At 41.8% G+C, this 19,587-nt stretch overlaps 1 protein-coding gene across 3 annotated transcripts; it reads right to left on the reverse strand.

Annotated features, from left to right (window-relative positions):
* Window positions 1–1,318: 1,318 nt before the first annotated feature.
* On the reverse strand, window positions 1,319–18,848 carry LOC147255011 (bridge-like lipid transfer protein family member 2). Of its 3 annotated transcripts, none has more exons than XM_086216618.1 (40): window positions 18,713–18,848; window positions 18,036–18,165; window positions 17,748–17,874; window positions 17,535–17,584; window positions 17,273–17,414; window positions 17,068–17,186; window positions 16,907–16,967; window positions 16,641–16,839; window positions 15,265–15,388; window positions 15,034–15,158; window positions 14,881–14,948; window positions 14,664–14,800; window positions 14,322–14,440; window positions 13,740–13,933; window positions 13,321–13,618; window positions 13,028–13,233; window positions 11,895–12,945; window positions 11,579–11,770; window positions 11,193–11,395; window positions 10,897–11,015; window positions 10,565–10,788; window positions 10,094–10,284; window positions 9,870–9,969; window positions 9,567–9,766; window positions 9,188–9,485; window positions 8,937–9,094; window positions 8,645–8,851; window positions 7,955–8,054; window positions 7,238–7,420; window positions 6,915–7,036; window positions 6,661–6,816; window positions 6,284–6,405; window positions 6,023–6,203; window positions 5,769–5,855; window positions 5,126–5,236; window positions 4,905–5,040; window positions 4,408–4,529; window positions 4,217–4,318; window positions 3,742–3,876; window positions 1,319–3,547 (listed from the first exon to the last, which is right to left on the reverse strand). In XM_086216618.1, exons 2-40 carry the CDS (start codon window positions 18,104–18,106, stop codon window positions 3,362–3,364), a joined length of 6,726 nt encoding a protein of 2,241 aa, XP_086072744.1. In that variant the 5' UTR covers window positions 18,107–18,165; window positions 18,713–18,848; the 3' UTR covers window positions 1,319–3,361. The 3 variants fall into 3 exon arrangements, with proteins under 3 accessions (XP_086072744.1, XP_086072743.1, XP_086072745.1); XM_086216617.1 differs by having other exon boundaries at window positions 14,322–14,476; XM_086216619.1 differs by lacking the exons at window positions 14,322–14,440; window positions 14,664–14,800; window positions 14,881–14,948; ... (8 more) ...; window positions 18,036–18,165; window positions 18,713–18,848 and adding an exon at window positions 14,107–14,237.
* Between the last annotated feature and the right edge of the window lie 739 nt (window positions 18,849–19,587).

Below are 19,587 nucleotides of genomic sequence, written 5' to 3' on the forward strand. Positions count from 1 at the left end.
CAAGGGCCTGAGAGGGAATTCAATGTCAGGAGGCAGGGGGAGGAGGAGCTGGTGTACTCCCATTCAGGAGATAGAGTTTTAAATAGACACCACTTGAAGAGGAACAGCAATTACACATGGCAGCGTCCGCTGGGAAGCTGTTTTTTTCCCCCCTCTGTTACCTAATTAAAAGCACTTAATGATGATTCCTTATCTGGTCCTTCATTTTCTGTCCTATTAAGGTTGTCCTCGGTGGGATTGTGAGTGCTCCCTAAATAGGTCGACTCCAGGCTGAAAGTTGGTCATCGTGTATCCAGGTGCAACCCTCTCTACAAGAGGGAGGTTAATATTGTCAGCTAGTTTTATCTTTGATACTGAAGGATTTAAGAATGGGATACATTTCATCTGTGGAGGTCAATGTTCTCAGTAGATGATCTGCAAATTTCATAATGCCTGAGTTACTGCGGTGACAAAAGTAATTTAGGGCAGAATGATCCTCCAAACTTAAAGAAATGGCTCCTCAGAGTTGTCATGCAAGCTGATACACGGAATATTTCCAGTTCAGTTCAAGACAATTCTAAACTTGTATGCGAGGAACACCTGATGAGATTGCAGATTTATCCCTCTGGGACAAACAGGAATGATTTTAGATTTTAGTGATTCAATCTCGACATTTAACATGATGCTCCACATTAAAATATATATATTTTACCTTTCAATCACTCGCAAATGGATGTATTGTGCTTACGAAGATATTTTGTCACTCGTCCATCACTTCTTTGACTCTAGAATGCTGCGAGAGCCAGCCACATATATTAAGCTTGAAGCTAATCGCAACTGATGGCTAATAATAGCAAAACTGTCCTAAAACATCACTTTGTTGCAAATGCTCAGTAATCTACAAACACTTTTGATTAGATCTACAAACAAACCATGACACATCTGGTTCAGTGCTACCATGAATGTGTTAGCGGGTTGTACAATATCATCTCTCGTACACACGATTGTTGGATGGTGATTACTGAGGAAACCTATTGGATTCTTCAATATAGAAATTGGTCTGGCAGATGTCACTGCCCATCACATCCTCACAGCACAAATAAATCTCAGCTAATTCGGCTCATACTCGGTCCAGTTTTTGTTTCAGAGGGGAACACATCTGAGGAATTCTTGCAGCCTGGCTGCAGATTCATCCGGGGCAGGAAGCGCTTGATTCTGCTCCATTTAAAGCCATCAGATCAATTATCATCTGTTCCAGAACTTACTGCAACACACACAGTCGTCCCTTTATTCTTAAATAGTGCACAACCATCTTAACAAGAACAGACTGAAGGCAGACTATAACACTTTTATTGAAACAATAAGCCACAAAGCTGATAGAAATAATGAATTTCAGGGAAGATCCACTCAACTGAAATGATTCTTTTTTTTCCCTCCTTTTTTAACAGAACCGTAACTGACCTGATAGAGAAAGCAGCACAGTTATACAAATTCAACAATTCAACAGAAAACAATTGTGGTTACAAAAATATCAAAATACTTTGCATAAAAAGTGCTTTAGTGTTAAAATTACAAAATATACACTCAGCGATTAGCTGCAACATACTGTTTGCCACAATACCATTCAACCAAATGCCACATGATTCACTATAAATGTTTTTGCTGTTCTGTTCTTGATGTATTGCACTGGGGTGAGGCACAGCCAGCTAGCTGAGGGACGCACACAGTCATAACATATAAAAATAAGAACATAAAAAAAGCATCACTGGTAGGAAAAGGCCTTCGTGTCTGTGCGACAGCCATACAGCCTTGTACCACTTCATTTTATGATAAAACGCATACCGATATAGATATTTATGGCCTTCAGAAATCAATCTTTGCACCTGAAATCGAAGAGGTTCTCAAGGTGCCTTCAAATGAGTTCCATTAAATCTAGCACACTTTTAAATTTGACATACAGTGTTCCTGAGCCAGCAGGAAGAGGTCTTGCATCTAAGAAGCAGAGGAAACAGTAACAGTGAGGTGCCCGCTACAGAAATGTTCCTCGCTACATGCAGCGCAACTGAGTGGTCATGATTTTGAAGTTGCACAGTGTATGAAATACAGAGCGGACATTCAATGGCACACAAATTAACAACATTACAACACATTTGGTCAAAATGGCACTCTGGTATTAATCCTGGAGGTGACCGAGTTCCCTGCAGGCAGAATTTAACCAGCATTTTTGGCCATATGTCAATTCTCAGACACACCAGGAGGACATTTCAAAAACGAACAAACAAAAAAAATAGGTGGCATAAGACACAATTTTTCTTTTTCATTACATGTTGAGAGCAAAATGTCATAATGGCACATCAGTGTTTGGACTGGTTCGCAATAATTACACCTCACCTTCCCCATGCTTTTCTTTCTGCCACAGAAGGCTCTTACAGCACGCTCTTGAACGCAACACTAGAGTAACCACCTTTTTGTCAACATTGAGAACTGTGATGCACAAGTTCCATGAGTACTAAGAAGCAAACAGATTACTCCCAAATGAATGTCCAAAATATCAGGCGACCATTACACTTTCAACTGATTGTATCAGGTCCTCACCACGCAGCACCAGTGAGATGACCATCAACTGGATTATCGAATGTGGTTTTCCATACCACTGATAATTACTGAAATGGAAAAGGGCCTCTTAGTCCACATCTCCCAATAGAAAGAGAAAAGACACATAATCAGTGGGGAGGCTGAAGTGAAAAATTTGGGAGATGACATCTATTGTCTGTTGGTTTTCATGTGAACAAGTACTCAAAACTACACTCATGTTGTTTGTTGTACCAAATAATTTGAATATTTTCATGTCGCCATTATAGACTAAATTAATGGGTAAAGCCTTTGCCCCTCCGCCTGCTGTAGTTACAGGAAGAAAAAAAAAAATCAATCCATGTTATTACTCCTTATGCATACGAAAATTGAACTTCCTCTTGGGTGAACATGCATCTTTCCTCTCCTTTCTAACGTGACGCTTGTGTGTTGTTGGCTAGTGTTGCATTCAGGATTACGAAATCGTCCTGCCACCGGATTGAGGTAGACAGAGCTGTGTAGCAACGGGAACTACGCTGATAAGGTCTTTATTTGAAAGCCATTAAAGCACTGTGCAATCAACATTTACCTCATGATGATAAACTGAAGCATTAAAGTCACCTATTGCTACAAGTTCAGCAGGATCATGTGATATATTTCAGCCATCCCCAAACCAGTGAGGAAAGCTCCACCGTTTACCCTTCCTCATCGGGAATATGAAGCCCGGCTGCTTTAATTCCCTCCTCTGCGGGAAAGCAGCAGCGGTTGCAGTGGCTCATCCAGTGAAGTTGTGTCTTTGTGTGAATGTGTTTCACTTGCGTCGACTGAAGATGCTCTTCTTGCTGGAGCTTTTGTCTGCAGTGCTGAGGCCGATGAGGAGCCGCGCCTTCTCATCCTCCTCCTGCTGCTGCAGGCTGTTGTCCGACTTCCCTTCGGACACCTTCCCTCGCAGGTCTGAGCCTGCAGCGGGTTTCAGACGCAGCTTCTCCTTTATCATCTGAGCAACAAAAAAAAGAGAGAAAGGGACAAGTCTGCAGTAAGTTTTCAATATCTGTGTAAATGCATTTTGGTTTTCAAGTAATTCAATAAAAACGATTGAAAACAGTCTGCACAGAAGGATAAACCGACCGTAGATCTGGACAGTGTCACACAGTACACATCAGGATAAACACCAGTAAAACTTTAATGTACCTGGGCGACAAGTGCTTTGCGACTGTCTCTTTTCACAGCCATGGCAAAGTCGAGCCACGTCCAGGTGTTGTTGTGATATTCTAAACATGGTAGAACAAGGTTCAGGTCCTTCCAGTCCACGCTGCTCTTTTCCCCCTTAGGACGGAGAAAATATGAAAATAAACCAAGGGGAGGTGCATTTTAAGGAGTATTTTAAGACTGGAATAGTGTTGTATGAACAAAGTTGGTGTTGTGGTGCAAGTTCAAAGAATAAGAATTTAACAAGAGGAGCCCCAAAATAAAAGCACCGGTGAATCTGGAGCTCATCTATTCCTGGAGGTAGCTGAAGTGTACAAACGCATAAAAATAAGCCTACCTACACACCAAATTTACACAAATTTAAATTCCAACTGCTATTTTTTTTACTAGTTATGGCTGGAAATAAGGCCCATTATTCATAAAGACCACCACATTTCATTAAATGAGAGAAATCCACCTTGTAGCTGACACAGAGGGGCACTTGGGGAATCTTGATGTAGATGAAAGAGTTGTTCATAGCAGCTCTCTCCTTCATTTTATCGATGTCGTCAACAGGATGCTGGTGGGAAAAGTGAAACCGAGCCATTACATTTCTGTCTATTGTTGTTCTCAACACCAGAACAAAAACTGGACCAAAAGCACTGATACCTCTGGGGGTTTTCTGAATGACCTCCTGACTCCAGCAGTGCGGTTCAGTCCCTGGGCGACACCTTTGCTGGGGCCCATCGCACCCATGGTGTCCTCTGACTGCCGCGGCTTGACAGGGATACCTGTGACACAGGGAGGACAACAGCATCACCGCTGTGGCCTGCAGGTGACCCTACACCCTCTGGCGTTTATTACACCTGAGTCACACACTCCAACACCAAGTCTATTTGTAACATTATTTGCAACCTTGAAGTAAAAACACCACTCCACTCTGCTTTTCATCTGCGCAGCACTGACACAAGTGTACATAACACAAATGAAGCACAAAAAGAACAATGCACTATCAACACCTTTTACAACGTACTACAGAATCTTTTCTGCATTATAATCATAGAAAAATAGTGTCACATTGGCTAACATTAAGTTAAAATCAGCCAATACAATTAGATGGCCGATGAATCGTTCAGGCTGTAGTCGTATTGTTCACAAGAACATACCAGTCGTAACCAATCTGAACTTGTCTTCTTCATCGGTAACCTCCTCCTCCTCAACATTTCTTCCTGGGAAGAAAAATCCCATCATTCTCTTGAAGAACTGGTACATCAGCTGGATGGTGAGAGGAACCACGTTCACCTGGAAACGCATTAAAGTTATAATCTCCGAATGCACAAAACCAGGCTCAGAAAAAGTAGTTCACATACTGAATAATGTTCTTCACCTCAAAGTGCTCTTTGACAGAGATCCCTCCCACAGGGGGGCGCACTTTACTGAAGATACGCAAAGCAAACTGGCGTCCTGATTGGCAGGGACTCTGAGGACGCAGCACCACCTATTAAAAGGGAAATCTTTTTTTAATCATCAGAGATAAAACTCAAGTGTGAGTCCTGGTGAAAATCCTGGTTTTAAGCTATTCTGAATGATACTTTGACATTGACCAACATAAAAAAAATGACTCAAGTGTTACGCATGCGTCACTGAACCATGATGGTGCATGCAACAGTGAAGACGAGACTCAAGAGCAACTAATCCCATCTGGACAAAGAAGATGGAGTCAACACGGACATCAGTCTTCATTGTACCAAAAGTGTACCAAAACTGTACATACCCTCACACGCTGCACGGAGGAAACCAAGTAGACAGCCATGAATATTCAGAAACACGACACTGTGGCTTTTGGTAGTTTATCATTTCGGGTCAACTTCCCCAAAAACAGTTTTTAACGTACATCATTGCACTTTGTTGAGTAATATCACATACCCCCCCCCCCCACCACCACCAAAGAAAACAAACTACATTCAAATTCTATGAATGTGGATTTTTATTTTGACAAATCAGTAAAACAAAACATCTACAATATTTACCTTGTACGCTGCATTGGGTAATAGGTTGTTCATCGTGAACCACCCCAACTCCAAAAGGTGCTCTGCTGTGTCGTCAGACTTGTTTAACTGAGGAATAAATGTATTAAGAGAGGGATCAACATTCAGAAGTCAGCAGGGATGAAGGGTAATTACTGGCTTAAGAGCTAATTGTCTGTTTGCTCAAGGTATTTCCTCTTAACTACAGGATATTTTATACTACTATATTCACACTCGTAGTTGCTTGCTGTGCTCACCTTGCTGTACATAAATCTCTGCAACTCCAGCTCGGCAATTCCAAGCTGGCCGTCTTCTTCGGTCAAACACCAGCGGGCCTGAGCAAAGTAGATCTCTGTTCTCCTCACCACACTCACGTCCTCCGGAGGCTTCCGCAGCTCCAGCTTGTTTGCCCGCTGCAGCTGGAAATCCTTAAAACACCTGAAAGAAAGAAACCAAAGTCTTTTAAACCAAATGCCGTATTGTTTAGTGCTGAATGTGAATTGCAGCTGATGAGAGACCTGATCAGAATGTTGAGCTCTTCACTCTTCATCTGCATGTCATTCTTCTCCTGGTTCAGCTGATTCTGCAGTCTTGTGTTGATCTCATTCAGCTCGTCACTGCTCAGTTCCTCAGGTTGGGCCTGTGAGATGATGAAAACAACACACTTTCAAGGACATCTGGCAAAATATAGTGGCTCAAGTTAACTACAACGGGATTTATATGTGAAAGATGCAATATATGATGACAACTGGCAGATATTTGGGATTTTGCACGTTTGTTTGAGATTATCCAACCCATAGTTTAAAGTGACGCTTAACTGTGAATGGACAAAAGTGTCATGGAGTATGTATGGTGTTAATCACAGAGATTGGAATGGTCCAGGACAACGACTCACCCTGATGTTGGAGTAAATCTGTTTTTCTAGCCGTCTGATCTGGGCTAGGTGCTGCCTTACTGCCTCCTGGAGATGCAAGATGCTGCTGCGCTGCTCCTCTGGGTTACTTGAGATTTCCAGCTGGAAACGCACACGCTGCTTTTTCTCACTGTGCTCCTGGAACCACCGTGAAAGGGATGACAGTAAGGAAATTGAAATCTTCTGTGGAGTGCACTGGCAGATGGAACCAATATCCAGCTGATACTCAGGCTTACCTTACGCCTTGGCTCCACATGTAATAAAAGGTTGTTGACTATGTCCAGGATCATAGCATACTGAACAGGGTTGGTGGATATCTCAAGGTCATGGTGAATGAGGGTGAAGGTGTCCACAGCCCCTAGGAATTGAACATTACACTTGAGGGTTCATTCATTTCAAGTTAATATGAATTACATTTATCAATTTGACAATATCCTAAGTCAGCTGATCTACTTTCTGGGACATTTTGTGCAATATGTAGGCAGCTTTTCCTTTTACAAGAACTAACTTCCTTTGCAATCAATGCAGGTTTGCAGAATCTCTAGACAATCGTACGTACCAGCCTGTTTTTTCAGCAGGTCTTCTTTCTCGTGGCTGTTCCTCAGCTCTGGTGGTTTAATCTGTGTGGCCAGCTCCGGGTTGATATCGTGACTGTAACTGATGTAATGCATTCGGCAGCTACAGCGGGAGATGATGCGCTGAACCTGCTGAGCCTCATTTACCTGTGCCGGCTGGTTCCAGTCTATAAAGACACAGAAAGCCATTGATCTTGAAATGAAGCAGAACAGACGAGATACAAAGGGTACCAGCAGGTGGTGAAAGACATGACGATACAGCACTCCGGGCAGAGATAATTACAGAAACTTTATACAACTGTGTATGAACGAGCAAAAGCTGCTGGGAAAAGAAACATACATTTTTGATCATTCTAGTTGTGTCAGTGATCATGGCATAACATTTGTCAAGATGGTGTCATTGAAATGGAAGTTTTGGAATTTAAGCCTCATTTCCAATAAAAAGTCTACATCCAATAGCCATCAGAGCATAGAAACATGAACTGTATCATTTCTTAAGAGTCATTCTGGGCTTTTTCCTTGAAATTTGTATTTATTACTATTATACGTTATTTGGCCTATGGAGCAAATACGTGCCATTTCCAGTAGGGCTACTGCATGCCAATAGAACACATGTATTCAACTAAAATCATGTGGGCATGTCAAGAGCGTGGTGTATATGTGTGTAATGAAAGCACAACAGAGTGTGAGCGGTACCATACCCGTAGTGGTGCAAACCATTCCTCCCACAGCCTGGCCACTCTCCATCAGCTCCAGCACTGAGTCCAGGTTCCGCTGCCTGTGCTCCTCAATGTTTTTCACCTTTACACAACACAATGAAAACACAACTGGAACTGTTTTCAGAGTACAATGAAGACATTTAATGTATGATGCAAATCATATTAATGTTAAATATTAAGAAACAGATAACGACCTGGAAAAAAGTAATACTCCTAAACAATCTTGTTTCCAGTAAATTTCATATCCATTTTTCTTGATAACTCTGTTTGGCGCATGTTAATGATTAATTGCACAAGTGAAGTGCGTATAGAGCCTTATGTCTGAGTTGGTTATTCTGAGAGTTCTTCGCCATTTTTAACCAATAGATTACCACATTCCCCTTTATGCATTTGAGGAAAATGTTCATAACCCTTCATTCTCTTAAACATATGTTTACACATTAAAACAAAAAGAACTGTTCATTTGGTTTGATAGAACATAAATATATATTAAAGGATTTGATATCAACTGAAAGAGAGTTTTCTAAGTCAATCTTAACTGAAGCACATATACCCCAGGCCTGGAAATGGCTATTTTCAGATTCTATGACTATTCCAGGTTTTTATGACCATATGAACCCTGCATACCTCATCGACACCCTGCCGTAACTACACAGTGAGAGCCATGTCTACCTCAAGCCACAGCTGTCTGTCCTCCTGCTCAGATGGGTTTGGCTCCATGGTGGCAAAGTACTGCATCCCATCCAGGAGACAAGTCCAGGTGGTCTTCTGCTTCAGTGTGTCGTTGTACCAGGCTGGGTGGTGCTCACACTGCAGAAGCTGGGCCTTGGCTGCAGACACCAGAACACAGCCTGCTGTCTCTGTGCCACGCAACATCATCTAGGTGAAGCAAAAGAGAGAAGGAATCAAACACTGAGCCACCGAGATAACAACTCCTTAAAAATACAATGTGAAAATCACTTACCTGGCAGTTTACCAACTCTATGAACCAGTTGCGGTTGTAAACATCATCAGTCTGACAGGCTGCAATGCCACAAAGCTGGTCACTGACACCAGAGTCCTCCTCAGAAAATACCACAAATTTATCAGTTTCCTCGATCAGCTTCTGGAGCATTGATGTTCCTAGAAAAAGGAAGGAAAAAAGATATGTGAAGTTTTTGTGAAAATTCAAGGGCATGTGTCCTGCAAGACTCCTCTGTAAAATAGATTCCTCACCTTCATGCTGACTTTTTTCTGCTCGACTGACAGTCGGCATAACTGGTGTAGCTGGGGCTGTGGTAGGCGAGTAGTTGGAAGGGGAACGCTTGAGTTTTTTAGTATGCATCTGTGTGTCAATCCTCAGACCCTTTAAGGCTTCAGTGGAGAGATTTCTCTTCAGTACCGAAGCCTTTTTGTAACCATCATACAGCCCAAAGGCTATGTTCCGGTTAGTGGTTGTCCAGGAAGCACGCAGATCCACCAGACGCAGTTTGTGTGTATAAGAGGCGTTAGTCTCATCCTTGGAGTTCACCTCCTGTCAAAAACATTAAAATCAATCTTACACAACTCCACCGAGGAAAAACAGGCTTGTTCTCTAGCAGCATCTGGTGTTTACCTCTTCCATGCGGTTGCTCTGTCGCTGGTAACTGAGTGAAGACAAGCTGAGGAGGTGAGTCTTCTTCACCTGAGCGTTAATCTGGTGGTCAGCCGTCTCATCCCAGGTGGAAGCCATCAGGTGAACTGTCACTTGTGACAGCTCACTAACCATCTGAGTCACGTTCCATTCAGAGATCAGCCTCCTCATCACAGTGCCAGCTGTGAGAATGTAAACACGAATATAACAACATTAAAAATACAAGTACTGGCATTTTACAAGACTCATGCATTTGCTTTTGCAGGATCTTGTTAAGTTCTTTACCTTGTGGAATAAGTCTCTGTGCCCCTCGAGTGAAGACATGGCCTTTGTTGCACTCCACTTGGATACCTCTTTGCTGGGCAAAGGAAGCCCAATAATGCACCTAAAAAAGACAATAATAACTTTTAGGCCCAAACTTGAATAAAAAAGAGAATTAAATCAATTACTGCATTGTGAAAATACCTGCAAACGCAGATTTCGAGGATAAATGTGAAAAACACACATACTTGTAGTTGTGGGAAGGCAGCTGTGTAAGACATCTGTTTGTAATGTTGACCAAGCTTCTTGCGGACAGGCCTGAGGCTATGGAAGAGCTTGCCTCTGCAGATTGGTCTTGATACACTTGTCCAGGTGGCCCAAAAATTCTGCATCCAGCGCAGAGTGCTGCTGTACAGCAAAATCCTGGGCTGCGACGATTCTAAAAAGGGGGGACAATTTTTTTTGTTTTTTTACACAGCAAAATACAAATGAGGTGTTCTTTCCAAAAACAGACACGAGCTATTCTTAGGATGGACAGATAAGGATCAAACAAAGCTTAATTTAAACATTATTATTAAATTGCACATGGATATCTTTGAATTCATATCTAATCCATTTTTTGCAAAGTAATTTTGTTAAAAGAAATGCTAGTTCCAACCATTTTCTACCGCTTATTGCTGGTTCTTAACTACTGCAGTGTACCAATACCAAGTACAAACCTGTGCCACCATGCTGGTTAAGGTCCATGGTGATGGCGAGGTTGAGATTCTCAGAGCGAAAAGCTCTGTAGGAGTCATGAGGCTGTCCTGAAGTCATGTCTGCAATGTTCTCAGCACAGGAGAGCATCACAGCATGGTGGTCATGGGGGTTGCCATGGCAAAGCCACTGGAGGTCAAGGGTCATACATAGGTTGGGCAGGTGAAGAAAACAGATATCATCATACCTAATATGGAGAAAAGAACCTTGAATTAATTGTGATTGGATCACCCAAGATGCATGTTAACAGCTTGTCTGATCAGAGAGTAATCTGAAGTAGAATGCCCTCACTCACTTTGATGCTGTCCTGGCATTTACATTCAAGTCTCCTTTGAAAACAAATTGCCCTGGGTTCCAGTCAAAGTTCAGCTTATTCCACTCCCAATGCAAGTTTTCTGTTGTGTTGTATGGGTCCTGCAAATTTTTTTTTTTTACATGTTAGATGAGGCAACGGTTCAGCCATCACAATAAAAAAAACTACAGGTGAGGAAAGTACCTTCACTTTAAAACCAGCAGATTTATACTGACACAAACTGCTGTTTGAGATTTTTTTCTTGATAAAAAAAAAAGAATGCATGATTTGTTTTTCACCTCTGTAGCTAGTTGATGAAGATTAGCCTGCTCTATGTCCATAACCCATCGCCCATGTAGCAGGAGACGACTTTTGTCCCACCAGGTCAGGAGAGGTGAGGGATCAACTGTGGGTTTGGTTAAAAGGTCAACTGACTGGCCAATTAAAGTCCAGGCAGGATCCCAACATGGCCCCCAAACGATAGTGTAGAGACAAATATTGGCTGCATAAATAGAAAAAAAAAAAATAGTGACAGATATCAAATATCACATTATTTTGAAAGTACATAAAACCTATGGCAGCTGCAACATCATACAAACTTTTTATTCTCCTATCCCATATGAGAGGCCATCCACAACTGAACATTGCTTTCAAGTAATAATGAGGAATCACTCCTACAACTCACATTTAAAGTCATAGTAGAACTTTAGTGGCGGCATATTCCTGTGGACCGTAACATCTCCCCACGGTGGACCAAGAGGAACAATCTCTCTGCGATGAGCCCGGGCCTGTCCATCCTGCTCTGTCCCAATCAGACGCCCTGACAGCTCCCAGTCTCTGATCTCAAACAGGTAGCGAGGGTAGTCCCGGATTCTCACTGCCACAGCAGAGCAAGTAGAATTAGTTGTGCGATGGGATATTTTGAGGCCTTTCTTTTCATTTTATTTCAGTTGAATATAATCTGAATCTGGTCTTAAACAAGTTATTGTTTTTCAACTCACCTAAAAACGAGGCCAGTTTGAACTTGACTGCACGGCACCACTGAACGACCAGAGAGAGTCCATCTCTGGGGAAGGGACTGATTCCGTCTATGTCCCTGAGTTGCTCTCTCACTCTTTCTGGCCCATGTAGTGATTGGTCAGCAAGGACAACAAGTTCTATGTCTGACACAGTCCATGTCAGCAGTGACTTCCTCATGGGTGTGTTGGCATAGAGGCGGCGTGAACGCTGGATGTAGATCTCAATGTGCTTTTTCTCCAGGGAACTGTACAGCTCTTCTATCTTTCTGGCAGGCAGAAGTTCTCCATGCTGCTTACGTAGGTCTGCCACTTTCTTATCTAGAAGCTGCAGACGTTTTGCACTTTCCTTGCTCTCATCCTTCATCAGCTCATAGTTGTCTCGCAGCTTGATTTCAAAGATGTCGTCCAGGAAGACAAATGAGAACTGACTGATTTTGAAAACAAGATCAGGAGGCAGACACTGGGCTACAGTGGCCTGGCTTGAGGAGAGATGCAGAGTCTTCAACCACTTCTGCACACTGATGGCCATATCAAAGGTGTTAGAGAAATTGTACTGGTAGGGGAACTCTACAGCTACGAACGGGCAAGTGAGAACCCAGACGCGGTTCTGAAGAGTGGTGAGGAAGGGGAAGGTGTCTCTATGTAGCTGCATTTCGGTCAGTTCTGTGTGTGTCTCCACATCCAAGTCTTTAAAGGAGATGATGTTGTTACCATCAAAGTTGAAAATCAAGGAGGGGGAGCGAACGTGCACAGAACCAGTATGCTTGGACAATGAAAGTGATTCTGTGTGAAGAAGAATAAAGTTCTGTTCACTAACATGGGCTGTTAAACGAGTGCAACCCATCTCCACACGCACACACAGCCCTCTGGTCTGGGCAGAACTTGTTGTGTTCTCTGTAGGTTTGACAGGGCAGTTCTCTTCCTGCTCTCCACTAAGGATATGCCAACAAGCTTGAGCTTCAGTCAGGTGATGATACATGACCATGTGGTCTGACGGTGTCCATTCAACAGCAAACTCCTCTTCAGACTGAACCTGATGGAGAAATCAAAGTATATGTTAACCCTGAAATACTGTATAATAACACAGTATTAAAACCTTAGCAAGATGTGATTACCTGCAATGTGTGGGTGGTGATATGGTAACAGATGGTTATTGTGGTGAGTTTGAGCACAGGATTGGGCGTTTGCCAGGCGGGGCAACATGTTTCCATATTCTCTGTGAGTGTCTTGACCACAGACAAGCTAACACCATGTAACGACACCACTGAGCTCTCTGCAGAGCCAAAGATTTGAACAGTATCCATCCGCAGAGACACAGCTCCTACAAGAATTCACAAGCAAATCAAACATAGCTGAAATGTGGTTTTCGTAAGATGACAGACGAGTTATTTACTTGGGTCCAACCCACCTGCTAGATTAGAGACTGTGAACACGTTGACATCCTCCAGACAACAGTCTAGTTTGAAGAGCAGGTGAAGCTGTGAGTTTGTGGGGGAGTGTGCAGTATCATCACTGGGTGGAGACACCGAGGCCACGTTGGACAGCTGTGACCCAGTGTCACGAGGAACATGAATGAGGGACAGCAAACGAGAGAGACACAGCGCACAGGTCTCTGAAAGCTCCACCTGGAGTCCTTTCAGCCTGGACTCAACAGTCAGACTTGGAGACTGACTACTCAGCTCCTCCTGGGATCTGTTCAAACTCCCCTGGAAGGGTGAGAATAATGAAGATGAATGTTTGACGAAGTAGTTGTGAACTGTACATGTGGCTAGAAGTAGAACTTGTTATCGGGCATTATCATACATGCCAAATGATTTGTGGTCTTACCTGAAGAGTGAGGGAGTCTAGAATTAGTGCTTCGCCCCACACATGTTTACCAGGAGGGTGAGGTGCTTGTTGGATATGAGACCCTTGACCCACTCTCCACCAGAAGTTGTCCAGGCTCAGCGAAGCGCGCTGGTGCAAATTTTGGCACTCTATGTGCTCTTTGTCTGCTTTTATGTCAAGAAGGTGCTGCAGTTCTAAGGATACAAGAGGGGAAAAAAAGTCAGCAAAAAAGTATTTTTTGAAGAAATTATGATGATGCAATGTAGTATCAATAAAAAAGACATTTAACATTAACATGGACAAAAGGAACACAAGTTAATATGTAACACGGAAATGGCCTTGGAAGGAAAGATCTTATCTAATCTACCTTGCAATGGAGTAAAAACATAAAGAATTCCTGGAGGAGAATTTGCTGTTACTGCAGCCGAGGACTTCCACATAAAACAAAGTGGTCCAACATTGCTTGCTGCAGTGCACAGAGGTGAAAACCAAAGAGAACGCTGCCCCAATTTTGCAATCTAGTAACAACAACACCTGCCTTTCTTTCAGTGACGTATGCAAAATGAGAGAGATTGGTAGTACCTGCACTGGCAGAGAGGAAGCCGAGAGCAAAAGGCGTTGTGTCTCCAAGCTGAACAGACACATTAACATTGGACACAGAGGAAGTGATCATCACGGGGGCATCCAGGTGAGGGAAGCGCCTGAGGGAAAGGAGGGTAGGCAAATAATCTAATGGACTACACACAGTAATGGAAGGGAAAAACAGAATGAATTATGCACAGAGACATGGATATGACAGAGAATAGTAGATTATTATTGTTGCAGTGAATTTGTTGCACCAATTATGTTGACACCGCCCAAGAATTCCAGCATAATAATGAGTTACACAGTAGAACCTTATGTTTGTTCTCTACTGCAACTTGCCTTTTTCTATGTGCTGCTTTCCTGTGGAATAGTTGTCCCCATGGAAGTAGCTTTAGCCAATGAGAGAACTCCTGGTGACGGTAGTGGAGGATGCATGTGTTGACTGTGAATGATCCTGAAATATCAATTGATGAAACCTAAATATAGAAATAAAAATAAAGGTTATAGATTTTGAAAGCTCGGTTCAGGTAATGTAACAATAAAGCAGCTTCCTTACCTGCAGAGTTGTTTTGAGGTTATTTACACAGAGGATTCTTTGTCGACTTTGAGAAAGGAGAAGTCCATCTGCAAGAAAAACCCAAAACAAAACAATATCATGTTATTTATAGATTTTTTTTTCCAACTCTCTCTCTCCATTGCACCAACTGACCCTCTAAAAGGAGCTCCAGGCTGCTCTGGGGAAAGCTGAACTCGGGAGTGAAGCTTTTAAGAGGAAGCTGAGAACTGTCACGTCCATAGAAGAGCTTTAAAGATTTCAGAGTCCAGTTAAGGTGCCTGTGGAGACAATGAAAGGGGTCATTAAATGTCTGTGAAAAAAGTTTAAACATTAGATAATTGCGGCACAAAAATTTAGGCTGCTGATTATAAAGTGTTAACTCACCTTTTCTGGCTGTGCAAAGACAGGGTTACATTTGTGTTGTCAAATTCTACATTGACCTTGTGAGGAACGAGCTGAAGAAGCTGTTCTACAGTTTCAGTTTGGATGAATTCCACGCTCTCACACTCTGAAAGAAAAAGCCATCAAAAAATAAGTAAATTTTAATTGTTGTAAAAAGAGCCATTCAAATCTATCTTTTAAACATACAACATGTTTTGAACTCAAACCAAGTGAGATTTGATTTAACCTATGAAATGATTTTCACTGCAAGGATGAAATGAGAGGAGGGATCTCATTTGAAATGTCTTGCAACGGTGCTTCATGTTCTGAGTTTCTGGTAATCTAAAAATATGGTTTGAATGGGAAAAGATGTGTGTGCAAAATTATACTTCCCAATTTCCTCATGCAAAACAACCGGCCTCAACAAGCTCTGAGCTGCTAGGATTCTACTTCCACAAACTAATTTCTTTATTGTTTCATTCTCAGATACGCAGCAGATCAAATTTATAATTTAAGTCTAATGTTATTTGAACTAAAATGGTCTGATTTTAATCTTCTTCTTTTTTCTTGGCTGGTTGCACTTAGCTTTAAAACTCTTAACAATACAGATATTTTCAGAGTACACAAAAGTCAGCATAGATTCCCTGTGAGCAGCACAGAAAATACAAATACTATAAAAAAAAAGGGAATCATTCAACGATGTGTCAGGATAGAAAATAGTTGCCTATAATAGTAAGATGCTTTTAGGTAAAGAGACTGTTCAGAATTTAGCAACTTTAATCAATGACATTTATATGGGATATAATATTCCAACTTTTGCCTTATTCACAATAAAACAATGTTTCAATTAAGGTTTTTATATTCATATTCCCATTTTCATCCTACACAGGATAATGAATGTAGAGTCCCTCTGTCCTATATCTTGAGCTTCCCTCTAGAATGGTTTCCCCTAAGAAAAATGAATTTTCAGCAGTGACACACATCCTGTCTTTTGTAAACTAGTCAAGTGCAAACAATACACTTGACTTGAAGGTGTTAGAAATGCTGAATAATCTCCACTCTAGTCGACAACAAAGTGCAATTAATGTTAATACATGTTTTCTCTTTAATAATACAACTAAAATCTGAATAATCCACATCTTTAATTTGCTTATTGTTTCCTTCCAATTATGTTGATGTTAAGGACATGGGATACTAAGAGCTCAGTCTTAATCAGGTTTGTACTGGAAAATTTCATTCTGTGCAAGCATAGACTGAGACACTACCCAAGCACTCTTTTGGTCACTCATTAAGAATACCACTCTGAGAATGACTGATAATCACCTTCACCTGCTTGCTAATTTATTCAAGTAAAAACTCTAGCATTTCATACACTTTACCTTGTGTTTGTTCACCAGTTATGTCTTCAATTTTCCTAGCGGCAGACGCTGGCAGCAAGATTTGGCTGAGGAACAAACCCTCATGCAGCTCTGCTGTAAGTGTCCTCACGCACAAGGACAGACAGCCGGGCCTCATGTCTGGAAGGCTCACATCCCCAGAGAGCAACAGGTTCAAAGCCACTTCAGCCAAACATATGTCCTAAAATAGAGGGCAAGTTAGGCGCATATTCTATCTTAACTCCCCATTTTTTTGAAAACAAACTCACCAACTGGCTGCTTTTAAGCACTTTACTGCTCAGCTGCCCAACAGAGAATTTCCATGACAACCTACAAAAACAAAAGCATGTTTCCTGATCTGACAGATCTTCATAATGTATTTAAATTATTGGTTCAATGAGATCAACTGTGAACAGAAAGGTCTAGTTACCGCTTGCTCTGATGGTCAAATAACAAAGTGATGCCTGTGACGGTCATGTGCCACAGAGATTCTGACAGCGCGAGGTTAAGGACCATCACATTGATCGAGGTGATGCGGAGTGACAGCAACTAAGAACACAGGAAAGGAAGTGAGATATTTTCAACAAATCACCCCAGCAGGAAGGTATGACCTACAGTATGATGGGCTTCCATACTTGTGACAGAAAGCGAAGCACAGTGGGGCTGAGGGAAAACTTCCCTGCCTTTTTCCCATGTCTCTTCGTCAGAAGTGGTTGCAGTGGTGCTTGCAAGTCAAACCTAATTCTTGTTTCCCCAACACACAATGCCAGATATCTCCTAAAACAAAAATACAAAAACAGTTTGACTGCCTCAGACATAGAACTGTGTATTTCTATATGCAAAGCTTAAATTAATTTTGTGTAAAACAGACCAACTTCTCATAATATGACAACTTACGGCAAGTCCGGATTTAGAAGCTTAGTTGAAATCCATATTCTATCAATTTCCTGCAATAAAGATAAAGAGGGTCGCCGTTAAGATCACGTTATTAGAAGTATCCCTGATATGTTGGACAAACAGCATGAAACATGATGCTACTGGCGTGGTCCCTGACATGGGAGTGTCTTGCCTGTTTGAGCTGACGACATAAATATCAACAGTGTGTCTTACCAGAGTGTGCTGGGGGTGAAACTGGATACTGACTCCATGGACAGAAAACAGACCCACTGATTTGATCTTTAGATCTGCGTTTAGTGAATTCTGGAAAAGTCGCACAGCCAGAGTGCACACAAGCCATCTAACAGCAAAAGAAACAAGCAGAAATCTTAGATCTTACACTTGAATGTTCCTAAAAAAAAAAAAAAAGATCAAGAAAAATCAACAAAAAAAGAAAGCAAATTAAGTTTGATTTGGCTAAACTTGCTCTAATTATGTCAGTAACTTATATACACATCTTACCTGAAAATGATAAATAACAAACCAATCCCAAGCAGCAGAATTAGAAGAAATGATATCAGCAAGAGAGACATTGTGTCCCAAGTTGTTCACACCCAAATCATGGACATGAAGGTGGCAGATCTTCTATCTCCTGCCAAACAGTAAGAAATGTGCAACATTACTCCAGCGTCAACACTCAGTTGTTTCTAGATCAACTCAAGTCAAGAGACAGGTTACCCAGAGGACACACCACGGTTATCCACCTATGTAGCTGGCAAAGACGGTATTTACAATGCAAATTCACAGACGCTTGATGTGTTTTCCTGCTAACGGTATCAGCTAGCCAGCGTTGCTAACAGTGCTAATCAACCACAGTGTAGTTACTGCTAGAATAGGAAATAGCGCGTAGATTCGGTGTACAACATTAGCTAAGAATAAATGTTACTTCCAACCACTTTTTGTTCACAAACTCGTCAACGGGTTGCAGCGTTAGCCCAAACTGTCCTTACATGAAAAAGTTAAAGACATTTGCCGCCGCGTTATCCAAAAATCAGTGGCAAATCTGTGCTAGCCATGTAGCATGCTAACGCTAACCCAGATAGCGAAGCAGCTGACAGTCGAGTAGACAACTTAGCATTCAGGTAAGTAACTTAGTGTTTTAACTTTCGTTTGCTCCATTTACTTTTAAACTCACTTACCCCGACATCTTTTTAGCATTGGGTTTTCGCGGCATAGCGTTCTTCTGCAAAGAACATTCTTGTCTGACAGTTCTAAGTCTGTCCGGAGAGAGTAAACACTCTCCAGCGGTCCGCCCTGCTGCTGCTGCCGCTGCTCAGCTGGCAGCACGACTCAGCGTTGTGGCACTGGGAGGAGGCTGGAGCTCCGCCAACCCACCAAAAACACAATTATTAAAGTTAATTTTTAACTTTGCAGTCAGATATTCCGTTTCTTAAAAAACAAAAAGGCTCCAGTAAAACTCCTTCAAAACTGAGTGGAAAAAAAAACTTTTATAGACGTGACATTTTAAAAAAAAAGTATCTTTACAAAAAATTAATTATGACAATTCAACCACGAACAGACTTGTTGATATAGAATCCTCATACTGACAAATATTTGGGCAATAATATTGGACTATCACAGATATATCGATATTGGCATATCCTGTTCAACCATAACATGATGACCACTGACAGGTGAATAAAATTGATGATTTCATTAAAATGGCAAACCAATATACATTCCCCCCCCCCCCACTAATGTTTGATAACCACATTTGATGGATTACTGCAAAAAAGAAATAAAAATATCCATTTATCAGCTAATATCAGCATGGGAATCCTCTTCATCCTCATTGTTGGCATCCACTCCCAAACTTCTATGTACTTCAAGGTTTAATGTTGTCTATAGACATTGCACTCTTTTCACAATATGACACTGTTTGCTTTGATTTGGCGGCACACAGTTCCAAAGTATGACAGCCATTGGTGCCCAGGGCATCACCGAAGCACAACATAAACAAAGACGAGCCTTGTCTCATGTTGTGCTCCTAACGACCACAAACTGTACAAGAATC

Source organism: Aulostomus chinensis, chromosome 10 (assembly GCF_037954235.1).
Source record: "Aulostomus chinensis isolate RoL2024-O1b breed Wild chromosome 10, RoL_Achi_v1.0, whole genome shotgun sequence".
Classification (NCBI taxonomy): Eukaryota; Metazoa; Chordata; class Actinopteri; order Syngnathiformes; family Aulostomidae; genus Aulostomus; species Aulostomus chinensis.